A 14,753-nucleotide genomic window follows, 5' to 3' on the forward strand; every position below is an offset into this window, starting at 1 on the left:
GCATTCTCTCAGGCCAGCAGCGACTACAGAAGTGCTGGGCAAGACAGCTTACCCCCCCCCCCCCCCCCGATATCAGAATTGACATCAGGGAAAAGGCTGCTGGCCTGTTGCGGCCTTGGGAAACAGGGAGAACTCAGTGGCAACGTCGGCGGTGGCTTGGGGACCTGTTTCCACACAATAGCCCGGTAGTGGCTTGGGGAGAAAAAAAGGGGAGACAGAAAGACAGGGAGGTAGAACGGGGATACAGAAAGAATGAAGAGGGGCATGGAGACAGAAAGAATGAATAGGGCATAAAAACAGAAATAATGAAAGGGGGGCATGGAGACAAAGAAAGAAATGGGGGCATGGAGACAAAGAAAGAAAGAAAGGGGGCAGGAAGAAAGAAAGTAAGAAAGGGGGCAGGGAGACAGAACGGAAGAAAGGGGAGGGGGCAGGGAGAGAGGAAAGAAAAGGGGGAGAGAATGGAGTGTGTCAGGTGGCAGGCAGGGAGAGAGGAAGAAAAAGTTGGACTCATGGAAGGACAGAGATGTTGGTTGGAGAATGGAATAAGGTCTGGAGGAGACAAAGCATGCAGGAAGCAGAAAGGAGGGAAAAATATTGCTTGCACAGTCAGAAGAAGAAGAAAGTGCAACCAGAGACTCATGAAATCACGACAACAAAGGTAGGAAAAATGATTTTATTTTCAATTTATTGATCAAAATGTGTCCATTTTGAGAATTTATATCTGCTGTCTATATTTTGCACTATGGCCCCCTTTACTAAATCGCAGTAGTGGATTTTAGCACAGGGAGCCTATGAGCATCGAGAGCAGCACGGGGCATTCAGCACAGCTCCCTGCGCTAAATACTGCTAGAGCAGTTTAGTAAAAAGGGAGGGGGTACATTTGTCTATTTTTGTATAGTTGTTACTGAGGTGACATTGCATATTTTAAAGTTATCTGCCTTGACTTTGAAAAAAAAAACCCAAATATAAATGATAATTAACATTTTCTGTGTGTACAGTGTGCTTTGTGTTTTCTAAAATTTTATTGTTGGTAGATCATTTTGACTTGATCATTTTAAAAGTAGCTCGCAAGCCAAAAAAGTGTGGGCACCCCTGTTCTATATTGTGCAAGCAATGTTTTGTTCATGCAGTGATTGGTTAGGTCAAGTGTGTAACCAAGTGAATGCTGGGGATTAGAAAGCCAGAATAAACAAAAGAGCAGGTGGCTGGGGAGTTTGAGTGGGAGCTGAAAGGGCTGTGGTACTCAGTGAGTACACAAATAGATGGGGATGATCAATAGCATGGAATATGAGTGAGAAAATTTGGGAGCTATTAGCCATAGTGTGGGGGGGAGGTGTTGGAATTCAGTGAGTAAGTATATGCAGGGTTGGGAATTCCAGAGGGGCTATGTGAGTGTATAGGTGGGGCTAAATGGATAAGGGCTCCTTTTACTAAGATGCGCTAGCGTGCACTAACCCCGCGCTACACAAAAAATACTAACGCAAGCTCTATGGAGGTGTTAGCGTGTAGTGCGCGCTAAACACGCGCTAAAACCACTAGCGCACCTTCATAAAAGGAGTCCTAAGTGTAGGGGAATTATGATTGTTGTGAGTGGGCAGGGAGCTAATGATTAGATGGAGAGGAGAGTGTAGAAGTGCCCTACAGAAGTATGAGTCAACATGGAAGGCTGTGATTTAATATTGCTTCTTCAGCCAGTCTCCTCTTCACAGCAGTGACTTGGGGTCCACACTGCTACCACTTCAGCAGCCTTGTCTTCATAGCTGTGCTATCTTAAATCCACCCATCAATATTTTGTACATTTCATCAATAACAATGTTTTGAGAGATAAGTGCCTTGGTTTGACTATAAATCTGTTCCATAGGTCTGCTGATTTGTGTACATTTATAGAACAGCACTTAGTTGGAATTTTGGCATTTACGTTCATATATTAAGAACATAAGAACATAGAATCATGCATATACACATATAGGCCATTATTCTAAACATTTACATACATACCGCATTTTTTGTTCCATAAGATGCACCTGACCATAAGATGCACCCTAGATTTAGAGGAAGAAAACAAGAAAAAAACATTCTGAACCAAATTCTCCCTGCCAGGCTTTGCACCCTGTCTCCCTTCCCTGCCTGCTCTGTACCCTGGTCTAGTGGTAGGCCAGGGCAGTGCACAGAGCAGGCAGGCCTAGTGACAGGTAGGCAGGCAGGCAGGCAGGCCCCACACACCCCCAGTACCTTAAATCATCCCCCCACGTATCCCCCAGTACCTTTTTTAATTATCCCACCTACCCCCGTACCTTTAATCATACCCCCTCGGTACCTTTTTTAATTCCTCCCTCCTTAGATAGCTCTCATCTTTCCCAGGTCTCATCTTTCCCAAGTCCAATCGGAGATTGGTGCGGATCCAGGCAGGAACACGGAGGACTTGCTCTTGATCTCTGCACTTCTGGCCGGGAAATTCGCTAGACCACCAGGTACGAGGCATCAGGCGGGTGGGATTAAAGATGCAGCAGCGGTGTTTTTTTGTTTTGTTTTTTAAAAATATGCGGTGGCAGCAGGGGTGATTAAAAATATGCGGCGGCGGGGGGTAAAATATGCGGCAGCGGTTGGTGTAAAATATGTGGCCGCGGGGGTGTGTGTAAAATATGTGGCCGCGGGGGTGTGTGTAAAATATGCGGCGGCGGCAGCAGCAGGCTTAAATATGTATCTTCGCTTCATAAGACATACTTACATTTCCACCCCCTTTTTTGGGATAGAAAAAGTGCGTCTTATGGAGCGAAAAATACTAGCGCATAAATGTTAGCACCTATTTTATAGAATAACCTCAGAAATCCTAAACTCTAGTAAAATTTTGCAAGTGCTGTTAGGAATAGGTTGATAGAGTAGGAGCAAAGATAATTAAGGAAATAAACTCCAAACTGGATAAAATCAGCGACTGGCTCAGAACAAACACATTTTCTCTTAACATAAACAAATCTCGTGGCTTACTTTTCCCAATCAGAAACCATAAACGGACAAGTCTGCATTGAATCCTGCCCAATAAAAATGGAATCCAAAATAAAACTACTAGGAGTCATCCTAGACAAAGACTTAACTTACCATGATCAAAAAGTTCCGTCATAAAAAGTTGCTTTTACAAACTCTGTCGTATCTGCTCCTTAACTTCTATTCTTGAAACCGCCTCTATTGAAATTCTAATCCACTCATTAGTCATCTCTCATCTTGACTATTGCAACTCCTTATATAATGGGATCACTCAAAAGGAATCACATTGTCTGTAGTTTATCCAAAACACAGCCATCAAACTCATACATAAAGCAGGAAAACACGACGTCACTCCTCTTCTTCAAGAATTGCACTGGCTACCCATTTCATATCGCGCCACATATAAAATTATTTTGCTTGCTTTCAAAATTAAACTTACGCGCTATGCAGCATTTCTCAATAAATTCATTATTCCTTACTCCTCATCACAAACCCTTAAATCAGCAGACCAGAACTTAATGACTGTCCCTCCAATCAAGGAACTTTATTACACTCGAAATACAAACTTTTCCGTTACAGCCCCTAGTCTCTGGAATGCTATGCCATCTCACCTCCGTCAAGAAAATTTTCTTGATAAATTCAAAACCAAATTCAAAACCTTCTTATTCCTAGCACTTGACAATAACCCTCTTCAACTGCAACACACTCCACTTAAGAACCGCTTCTATGAAGTGACACCCATTCCCTGATGGTTTTCCCCCTGCCCTCATACCTCCATTTACTATTATTTTTACGACGTAATTATAAACTTTCCTTTCCCCCAGTCCCTCAAGTCCAGTTATTTCACCATCTTCATCTATTTTATGTTTCACCTTTTCTTTTTTACCCCGTTTTTACATTTACACCCTGATGGTCGGTATATTAAAATGTAAATAAACTTGGAAACTTGGAAGGAGCTGCTGTAATCCTCTTTGAGGTGCAAAAGTGTCACCAAGCTTTTTGCACCTTCTTTACTCATCAAGATGGGCTGTGCTTCTACCACAATGTGACCAGTCTGTCTGAGGCAATTGGAATCGCCTGTAACCCGGAAGAGTGGCATCTTTTCATTAACAGCTCATCCAGGAGCATCAAAGCCGTACTGCTCCATAACGGGAGCAAGTACTTGTCTCGTCCACTGGCTCAATCAGTGCACCTCAAAGAGGATTACGACAGCATCAAGACCATACTAGGCGCCTTGAAGTATGATGAGTATAGCTGGAAAGTCATTGGAGACTTCAAAATGGTGGCATTCCTAATGGATCTTTAAGGTGGTTTTACCAAGTTTCCCTGCTATCGGGACAGCAGGGACACAATGATACACTACCAAAGGAAGGACTGGCCATAGCAGACAGTTCTCTGTGGAAACAATGTCAAATGGAAATCACTGGTGGACCCCTGGAAGGTACTGATGCCACCATTGCACATCAAATTGGGCCTAATGAAACAGATTGTCATAGTTCTAGATAAGGAGTCCGCAGCCTTCAAGTACCTTCAAAACATCTTCCCTAATCTGTCTGAGGCAAAGGTCAAAGCTGCTGTTTTCATTGGACCACAGGTAAAGAAGATCCTGGAATGCAAGGAATTTCCCAAGAAGCTAACTAGGAAGAAGAAAGTGGCTTGGAACAACTTTGTTACAGTGGTTCGGGGCTTCCTGGGCAATCACAAGGCTGAAAACGAGTGGAGTTAGTTGAGAATCTGGTAAAGAATTACGGTAAAATGGGCTGTAGGATATCTCTCAAAGTCCATGTCCTTAATGCTCATCTTGAGACATTCAAGGAGAACATGGGAGCATATTCAGAGAAGCAAGGTGAGCGCATTCCACCAGGATATACTTGACTTCAAATGCCACTACCAAAGAGAACATGATGGGAGACTACATCTGGGGGCTCATTCGTGAAAGTGACTTACAATATAATCGCAAATTTTGAAAAACTATTCACTTCTAAATCTTCTGTGGTCATCTCTGCATATTATCAATATAAATACATGTTGATTGTGATTCATATGTTTCTTTATAAGAATGAAAAGATGAAAATTCAGCATTTTCACATTTTAAGTATATTGCAAAATTTGACTATTCTGGTCACAGAAGCAAAGTTTTATGGAAATAATAGACATTTTCTATACATTTTAGGCATGAGCAATTAAAAAATTACACTTAAGGCCTGATTCTGTATAGTACGCCAGTATCTGCGATTGCCAATCATGTGTCAATCATGCACTGGTGTCCTATGCAGAAACTGGCCTACACTCCTGGACAGATGCCTGAAATGTAGGCCACTTTGGAACAAAGCCATGCCCCTCTCTCCTTGGGCGTGCTTAAGCATTGCTACGTGTCTCTATAGACGTGCTCCAGAGGCCTACAATGTGAGCATTCTGCCTCAGAAAGTTTTTTTTTTAAATGTTCATCCTAATTGGCGGCCAGATGAGGTAGGACATCTACCACCACCTGCCCCGGGATGCGCATTTTCAAGAATCAGGCCCTTACTGCCCTGGAACAAAAATCATGTTAGATAGTAGAATCTATTACACAATCCAATATTTTTTCTTTACATACCTGGCACGTGCTGCTTCCACTGACAGGGCCAAGATATTACCTTGTCCTTTAGCAGCACATTCTGTAATTGCAGCGAGACATTGCAGTGCTGCTTCATTATTTCTGCAAGATTTCACCTAAGAAAAAAGAAATTAAAAAATCGTGAGCACATGATATTCGGTGGGAGATAACCATATCCCAGTTAGTGGCTAACCACTAAATGGTTATACTGCATAACTTAGCCAGTTAGGCGCTGATATTCAGTGTCTACTCTAACCCAGTGTTCTTCAACCTTTTTACACCCGTGGACTGGCAGAAATAAAAGAATTATTTTGTGGACCGGCAAACTACTAGGACTAAAATTTAAAAACCCCGTTTATGCCCCATCTCCGCGAGCTCGGTCCCCGCAAACCATCTGATCCCACAAGCCGCAATTATGATTTTATATTGAACATATTTTATTAAAGTATAAAAAGAAACAATATTCTGAACAATTGTGATTTTATAAATACAAATATACAGAGCACGGACCAACAAAACCCCTGTCTCCCCTCCCCTTCACATATATCCCCTCTACTATCAAGAAAACTGAACAAGCCAAGTTCATAGAAATATCATGCTAACAGAATACTGCAGTCCCCAGTTATGTCTCTAGCAGGATATATATTTCAAATCTGATATATTCTAATCACAAAATAGAAATAAAATTATTTGTTTCTACCTTTTGTTGTCTCTGGTTTCTGCTTTCATCTTCTTTTCACTCTCTTCCTTCCAGCGTCTGCCCTCTCTGTCTCTTCAATCCAGCATCTGCCCCTTCCATCTACTCTCTGACCTCTCCCCCTTCCATATGATATTTGTCTTCTTTCTATGCCCCTCTCCCCTTTCCATCCAGCCTATGCCCCTCTCTCCTTTTTACACGATTCACTCCAGCTTCATTGCTCACTTCATTTTTATCTCTCCTACACCAGATCTAGCATCTTTGTCCCTCTCAATTTCTCTGCTGACCCCCCTTCCCATCTCATTCCTGTCTCTCCCCTTCCCCTCCTCTAATCTCCCTGCAAGCTGTTTCCTTCCTTTTTTCTTCTCCCTTCCCTCCTCCCCTCCCAGCAGCATCTCTCCTTCTCCCTCTGCAGGTCCAGTAGCAGCTGTCCCTTTTTCCCCCTTACCCAGCAGCTTCCCAGACTCCTTTCCCTCATCCCCTCCCAGCAGCATCTCTCCTTCTCCCTCTCCAGGTTCAGTAGCAGCTGTCCCTTTTTCCCCTTGCCCAGCAGCTTCCTAGGCTCCTTTCCCTCCTCCCCTCCCAGCAGCATCTCTCCTTCTCCCTCTCCAGTAGCAGCTGTCCCTTTTTTTCCCTTGCCCAGCAGCTTCCCAGGCTCCTTTCCCTCCTCCCCTCCCAGCAGCATCTCTCCTTCTCCCTCTCCAGGTTCAGTAGCAGCTGTCCCTTTTTCCCCTTGCCCAGCAGCTTCCTAGGATCCTTTCCCTCCTCCCCTCCCAGCAGCATCTCTCCTTTTCCCTCTCCAGGTCCAGTAGCAGCTGTCCCTTTTTCCCCTTGCCCAGCAGCTTCCTAGGCTCCTTTCCCTCCTCCCCTCCCAGCAGCATCTCTCCTTCTCCCTCTCCAGGTCCAGTAGCAGCTGTCCCTTTTTCCCCTTGCCCAGCAGCTTCCTAGGCTCCTTTCCCTCCTCCCCTCCCAGCAGCATCTCTCCTTCTCCCTCTCCAGGTCCAGTAGCAGCTGTCCCTTTTCCCCCCTTACCCAGCAGCTTCCCAGACTCCTTTCCCTCCCCCCTCCCAGCAGCATCTCTCTCCCTATCCAGGTCCAGTAGCAGCTGTCCCCTTTTTTTTTCACCATGCCCAGCAGCTTTCTCCCCCCAGCAACTCTTCTTACTTGCCAGCGCTGCGATTCACTAAGGCAGCCTCGGGTCCTTTGTTGGATCGCACTGCCTCTGAGGAAAGCGGAAGTTGCATCATCAGAGGCGGTCCAACTCAGCAAAAGCTCCAAGGCTTCCTTCTTCAATCGCTGCATTTGTAAGGAGAGCCGTTGGGAGGGAACAAAGCACAGTGTGAGGCTCCCTATTATCTCTCCGGCCCTGCGCGAAGGACAGCTGCTCGATGTTGCCGGTCCTGCACGGACCGGCAAGAAATTGAAGAAGTTGATCTCGCCGGTCCTGTGTGGACCGGCAGGAATTTTCTGCGGACCGGCATTGGTCCGTGGACCGGCGGTTGAAGAACTGTGCTCTAACCAGATAAGTTTAGCAGTCATATAGAACTACATAAATAGCTATCCTATCTTTAACCACTAAAAAGTTAACCAGTTAGCACTGAATTGTGGCATAATCAGTTAACTTTTAGCGGCTAAAAAAAATTCCTGGATATTCAATGTGACGCAGTGGTTGAAGCTACAGCCTCAGTACCCTGGGGTTATGGGTTCAAACCCCGCACTGCTCCTTGTGACTTTGGGCAAGTCACTCAGTCCTCCATAGCCCCAGGTACATTAGATAGATTGTGAGCCCACAGGGACAGATAGGGAAAAATGCTTGAGTACCTGATTGTAAAACTGCTTCGATAACCTTGATAGGCAGTATATAAAAACCTAATAAACTTGAAACTTGAATCAATGGAAATGGCCTGGCATTCAACATCCAGGTTTAACACTAGCTAAATATCGGGAATAATTTTATAAAGTCCATCTAAAGTTAAGTGCCAATATCAGCACCAAAATTAATTGATCAATAAGCTTAATCGGTGCCAATATTGGTACTCAACAACTAAATTAAACTAAACTAAACTAAACCTTAGGTTTGTATACCGCGCCATCTCCACAAGCGTAGAGCTCAGCACGGTTTACAGAATTAGGATAGAAAGGAACTCCAGAAAAAGAAGGGTAATAGGAAAGGAACTAAGAGGGTAGAGAGGGGTCAAGGTACCAGAGAGCGGGAGGTGTTAGATTTTTGAAAAGAGCCAAGTTTTCAGGTGTTTGCGGAAGAGTTAGAGGGAGTTTGAATTTCACAATCAGCTTTAATTAGACTTAATTGAAAGGGAAAAGGGATGGGACTTGTATACTATCTATTTGTGGTTACACATTCAAAGCAGTTTACATATAAACAGTATAGTGGTCCACACTAGTATGCAAAAAATTCACCTTGTTAAATCTTTCCTACACAAGGTATGTCTTACTCGTGTGTCAAATTTCAGCTCATTAGACTATATTTAGAGGTCTCCCCAGCATGCACTGCTTCCTTGTGTGTTGTGTATGTAGGTTATTGTGCATAATTAGTTTAAATGGTGTTATCTAGTTTGCCATCTGCACCCAAAAACTGGCTCCTTGGGAAGTTAGTCTGTCAGCTGTCAACTGCTAGACTGCCGCGTGGACTAGATGTTCTTCGACTGGTTAATTTTCATCACTGTGACGAAGGAAAACATTTACCGGAAAGCTATAAATTGGCGTGTGAGTCAGCGATGGCAGTATGGGATCGAGTCAGGATACCAACACAAGTTATGTACAGTGTTATAGAATTTGAGGCTGCACATTCTCTAACATCCAGACTGTGAAAATTTGAGACTGGATTATGGGGTAGAACAACAATATCTAAGAAGCAGAAACTACAACTGTCTCATTCAAAAAGAAGTTATAAGAATCATGGTTTCTTTGTGTCTCAAGTTTCATTAAAATACTGGCCACCAGAAAGGTATCAAAGAATATGTATACTGAAGATCTGTCGTCTCTCAAAGAAGAAGATATCTGCCACTAGCCTGCCTTCTGATTTTAGAAGTACAGGAGTGATACCTCTCCATTTAAGGATGTTGAAAAGCAATCTATTTCTCATTTATCTAATTAGAGGAAAATACTGTTTGCTGCCTCCTGGTCTAGGGACATTATATGGGAGTCCAGATTGCCAACAAGGTACTTGTCTTGATGCCTGCTGCATTGCGCTTGGGTCACTTGTTAGGTTGCCCATCATTCCATTGCCAATAGTGACCAATCCAGGACACTTCAAAATACTCAACATATGAGGGTGGTTTGAAAAGTTTGGGTAAAAAAGCAAGTTAAACAATGTAGTCTCCATCAAGGACTATACACTTAGTCCAGCGAGTTTCCAATTTTTTCATAGCGCAGGAAAAACAGCTTACGAAAAAACTGGCAACTCACTGGACTAAGTGTATAGCCCTCAATGGAGACTACATTGTTTAACTTGCTTTTTAATCAAACTTTTCGAATCTCCCTCCTATTCTACTAGTGTTGATTTAAGTTTGTAGTGCTCATTCTTAGAAGGAAGAGGGGGCAATTCCACTTCTGTTGGCTAATAATTTATCCCAGTGTTTGATAAATTCAGTAACAAATTTCAGTTTTACTATGCTACCAATTAGGTTCATGATATGTTCTTTATTAACATATCCAAGCTAATTTGACTCAGTTTAATGTGGTGGGTTGGCTATTGTGAAATCAAGGTTATTACATGTACTATAATACAACCCAGATGGCCCTCACTATACATCCGTGGCACAAAAAAATGCATACTCATATACAAAGATCTTAGTCAAATGAAGAAATACTGTAACTTGGACATCTTTTCTTGTACCTTCTCCAAAAATATAATTTTTGCTTTTGGTCAGTTCTCAAACTTGGTGAGATTTCTGTGAATTTGGGCTTTTAAAAGCAAACACACCTTTTTAATCTTCTCAATTTGCTTGTTGCGCACAGAGGTGTTATCAATAGCCAGAACTTCCACTGTCTCTTCTTTTTCCAGCTGATATTTATTAACACCTACAATTACTTCAGTACCTATTTGTTCACAAAAGAAAGTGAAGAACATTAAAATTAACTCACAGCTTACATATTTCATATTTTCTTTTGAACTATATCTGCTTAATTTAATGTAGGTTTAACCAAGAAAATCAGCAAAAGAAAGGAAACAGCCAGACCACTATTTGCAGATATTAAAGTATCAGTTTCAAGTGAAGAATTTTATTCATGTAGATGGCTGTTAAAATAACTGAGCCCTTTTTGTTGTCCTGAACTTTCTATCAGATTAAACTGGAAACAGAAGATCTTTTATTTGAGAAAGGCAACAGCATATGTGATACAGAATTGGCTGTGCATGCTAACCCACACTGCCCTGCCAATAAGCATCTACCATATAATTAAAGAGTGACGTGATAATTCACTCTCCAGCTGTATTCATTCAGACTGTTAGCATGGAGGTCAAGTACCTGAGGATTTTCTTAGACTCTACACTTATATTTGAGAGTCATCTTAGAAATCTAGTGAAGTAGATTTTCTTTAAATTAAAAGCCTTGAGTAGGATGAAGGATCTTTTGTCTAGGCCTAGGGAGAATTTTGCAACTGTGCTACATGCAATAATTATGCCAATAGTAAAATGGAGATCACAGTTTAAGGTCTTGACCCTTATTTTTAAGGTGTTAAATTGAGTCCAGAAGAGGTGTTGTGAGAGGGCTTCCAGAAACAGAGAGAACTTCACTGGTAAGATTTTGCTGGGAAATTGCTTACAAACTTGGGAAAAGGGAATCCTAAAGCTAAATAGATACGCTCAGGGACTTATTTTATTTAAAGTACTTTGATCACTTAGTAAGGGAGTTTTAGGGACAGTTTTTTTCTTAGCATAGGAAGTCTCTGTTAGTGTATTAGTGTGTTAGTGTAGGGGCTATTTTAAAATTGCTATAGCCCCAGTATAATGGGCATAGGCAGCTTCAGTTTAGACTTTAATTTAGCCATTTAAAAAGATAGAACCATCAATACAAACTGAAAGCAAGCTATTTGTAAATATCTAGTTTACAGTCGCCAAAACACACCTTGGAATCCCTATGGGTAGAAATTCCATGTGTAAAGGAGAAAAGGATAGTGATAGGAGTGTACTACCATCTGCTCGAAGGTGTCAATTTTCCATCTATCTGCTTTCATGAGTGTCCATGTCTCGCAGCCATAAGTCACGATAGAGCATACAATAGTAGTGATCAGTCTTTGCTTGGTGAATGAGATGTCCTTGCACTTCCATATTTGGTCCATGCTAACTATGGCTGCACACCCCAGTGCTAATCAAGATTTGACCTCTGCTGTCAAATCGCCACTGTGACAACTGAGGGACCAAAGGAAAATAAAGATGTCAACCACTTTTGTTTCTTCATTTTTTATCTTTATGTGGACTTTCTTGTTGATAGTATTCATGGTTTTGGTCTTCTTGATGTACAGGTTAACTCCCATCTTCTCGCTTTCTTCTTCCAGCTTCAGGATCAACTCCTTGAGGTCCTTCTCACTCTCTGACAGTAGGGTAGTATCATCTGCATATCTCAGATTGCTGATGGTTCTTCCACCTACTTTCACCCCAACACTCAAATCATCTTAGTCCAGCTTCCTCTCGATTACTTCTGCATAGAGGTTGAAAAGAAAAGGAGAGAGGATTCATCCTTGTCTTGTACCTTTTTGATCTCAAACTATTCTGTATCTCCATACTTGGCTTGCACTGTAGCTTCTTGATCATAGTAAATCGTAGTAGAGCGATCTGATTAACCTTATCAGGTGCGCTGGCACTCCTACATCACTCAATGCTTTCCATGCTAGGGAGATAAAATTCCTTGATGAAATCAAGGACTGCTTTATGGAGCAGCTGGTTCAGGAACCGACAAAAGGTGATGCAATTCTAGACCAAGTTCTTAGTGGAGTACATGAACTGATGCATGAGGTAATGGTGTGGAGGCCATTTGATAACAGCAAATTCAATACACTAGCATTTAACTTTAAAAAAGACAACTATGATAACATGAGGAGAATGATATAAAAGAAAATTAGTGGAGCGGCTGCAAAGGTCAAAGATTTATATCAGGCATGGATGTTATTCAAAAATACAATCCTGGAAGCCCAGATCAGATGTAGTCCATGTATTAAAAAAAGAGGAAGGAACATCAAACGGTAGCTGGCATTGTTAATGAGTGAGGTGAAGGAAGCTAAAAAAGAATCCTTCAGAAAACAAGGTGCTAATAAGGAAGGCAAAGAGAGACTCTAAGACACTTAGACACTCTTAGACCATCTCCTATTGGATGATATATATATATATATATATATATATATATATACACACACATACACACACACACACTCCTGAAGCAGGCTTCCAAGCCGAAACACGGACTGTGTTTGGTCTGATTCAACAATTCAAGTGTAGACTTTTTTATATCATTATATTAAAATCTTTATTTTAAAGACTCATTTATCCCTGGTTGATATGCACAGTTCCATCCCTACTCTCTGTCTTCATCAGAACTGAATACCATTTCTGGCACCAGTAACTCCTCCATGTCTTCCTCAGTGAAGACCGAAGCAAATAATTCATTTAATCTCTCTGCTATAGCCTTGTCTTCCCTGAAAGCCCCTTTTATCCCTTGGTCGTCTAGCGGTCCAACCGATTCTTTTCCTGGCTTCATGCTTTTAATACATCTAAAAAGGTTTTTACTGTGTGCTTTTGCTTCCAGTGCAATCTTCTTTTCAAGGTCTCTCTTCGCCTTCCTTATTAGTGCCTTGCATTTGACTTGACATTCCCTATGCTGTTTACAATTACTTTCAGTTGGATCCTTCTACATTCTGAAGGATTCTCTTTTAGTTCTAATAGCTTCCTTCACCTCACTCGTTAACCAAGCTAGCTGCCATTTGGTCTTCCTTCCTCATTTTTAATACATGGAATATATCTAGTCTGGGCTTTTAGGATGGTGTTTTTAAATAACATCCACTTCTGATTTATATTTTTGACCTTTGCAGCTGTATTTCTAAGTTTCTTTTTTACCATTCTCCTCTTGTTATCAGAGTCACCTTTTTTAAATTTAAGTGCTGTATTGCTGGCAAGCTGCTGTTGAAGATCCTTATAGACTGAAAAAACAATGGTAATATCAATGTACATGAATGGCAGAGTCAAATCTGCTTATCCAGGAAATATGAAGAGGCTGCGGTCCCTAAACAAGGTCACATATCCTCAACTTTAAAATCTTGGTCTCTTATGGATAAATATTGCCAGAACTCTTATGTGAGTCATTTACTTCTTATACTATGCACATCTATCATCCTCACTAGTCTACAGCTATGAGATTTATTATCTGATTGTTTCTATACAACGTTATTGTTTGTACTTTATTAGATTTTTTTTTTTTTTGCATTGTATACTCCTTTAGTAAAATTTTAAGAAATAAAAACTGGAAAAAAATCCACAAGAGTATGAAGACTTTTGCAAGGAACTGTATACTAAATTTTTAGGCCTCTTTTGCTGAAGCAATTGTAGCCTTAAGGAAAATCTGTCCATCTGTGTTTCTAAATGTGTGCAAACAAACCTATGCATAAAGGTAGGAAAGACCCAGCCACTACTGTGGCCATAATCAGCTGAATATGCCACAGGCATCCCAAGCTCTGGTGGTACAGGAAGCAGTGACCAGGCTGCAGCAAGATTACCTGAATGTGATGTTGGGATCCCAAGCTCTAAACCTCTGTAGTCTAAAGAGGCCAGACTCCTGCCATGGCTGCAGATGCAGTGAAGAAAATAAGTAAGTGTAATGAGGGAGGAGGAAGTGGAGTGAGTGCAAAGAGGAAGCACACCATTGTGTCATGTTGTACATGTACAAATTTCAACTAGTTAAATTCTACATGTTATACCTTCTAATCTTGCCATAGGCTGCTATAAAAACTAGAAGCCTTACTTGTAACTTTTACAGTCAAATTTTCTTTCTACTTGGTTGATATATTTTGTTATTAGTAATCTGGTCCAAATTCAGAACTGTACCTGAATCAATCCTAGCTTGCCTTCGAGCTGCACACTCCTCAATTCGAAGCTTGGGTATTCCCTCTGCAACAGCCCTTGCCATTCCACCCATGTCTTCAATCTCATTGATAAGCTAAAAAAGGGGGAAAAAGCATTATACTATGCTAGTGACAGCAAAGAACAACATGAATGAAATAAACATGTAGACTTGTGAGTAAAGAATGAAACAAGTACTCTACACAAATTACAAGAGTATAAACAGGCAAATCAATGGATAAACACCTAGTCAATACTTTTTAAAACAAAAACTAAGCAAAGTATCCAATCTATGGGTCCAAACAAAATTAAATTCCTTCCTAGATTCTCTGCCAGTAGAGATACTAATCGCATACTGTCTCTGATCAAAGAAGAAAGTAAAGACTCTAAAAAGAAAGATTAGGTTC

The 14,753-nt window shown here is 41.4% G+C and overlaps 1 protein-coding gene across 4 annotated transcripts in view; it reads right to left on the minus strand.

Moving 5' to 3' along the window:
• Nucleotides 1-14,753, minus strand: part of MMUT (methylmalonyl-CoA mutase) — a 90,094-nt gene that overhangs the window by 27,582 nt on the left and 47,759 nt on the right. For all 4 annotated transcript variants that reach the window (XM_033935892.1, XM_033935890.1, XM_033935891.1 and 1 more), the window contains exons 7-9: nt 14,332-14,443; nt 10,222-10,337; nt 5,582-5,697 (exon numbers count right to left, since the gene is read on the minus strand). In XM_033935892.1, the coding sequence (XP_033791783.1) occupies nt 5,582-5,697; nt 10,222-10,337; nt 14,332-14,443 (344 nt within the window). The remainder of the gene's footprint in view (nt 1-5,581; nt 5,698-10,221; nt 10,338-14,331; nt 14,444-14,753) is intronic.

Source organism: Geotrypetes seraphini, chromosome 3 (genome assembly GCF_902459505.1).
Source record: "Geotrypetes seraphini chromosome 3, aGeoSer1.1, whole genome shotgun sequence".
Lineage (NCBI taxonomy): Eukaryota > Metazoa > Chordata > Amphibia > Gymnophiona > Dermophiidae > Geotrypetes > Geotrypetes seraphini.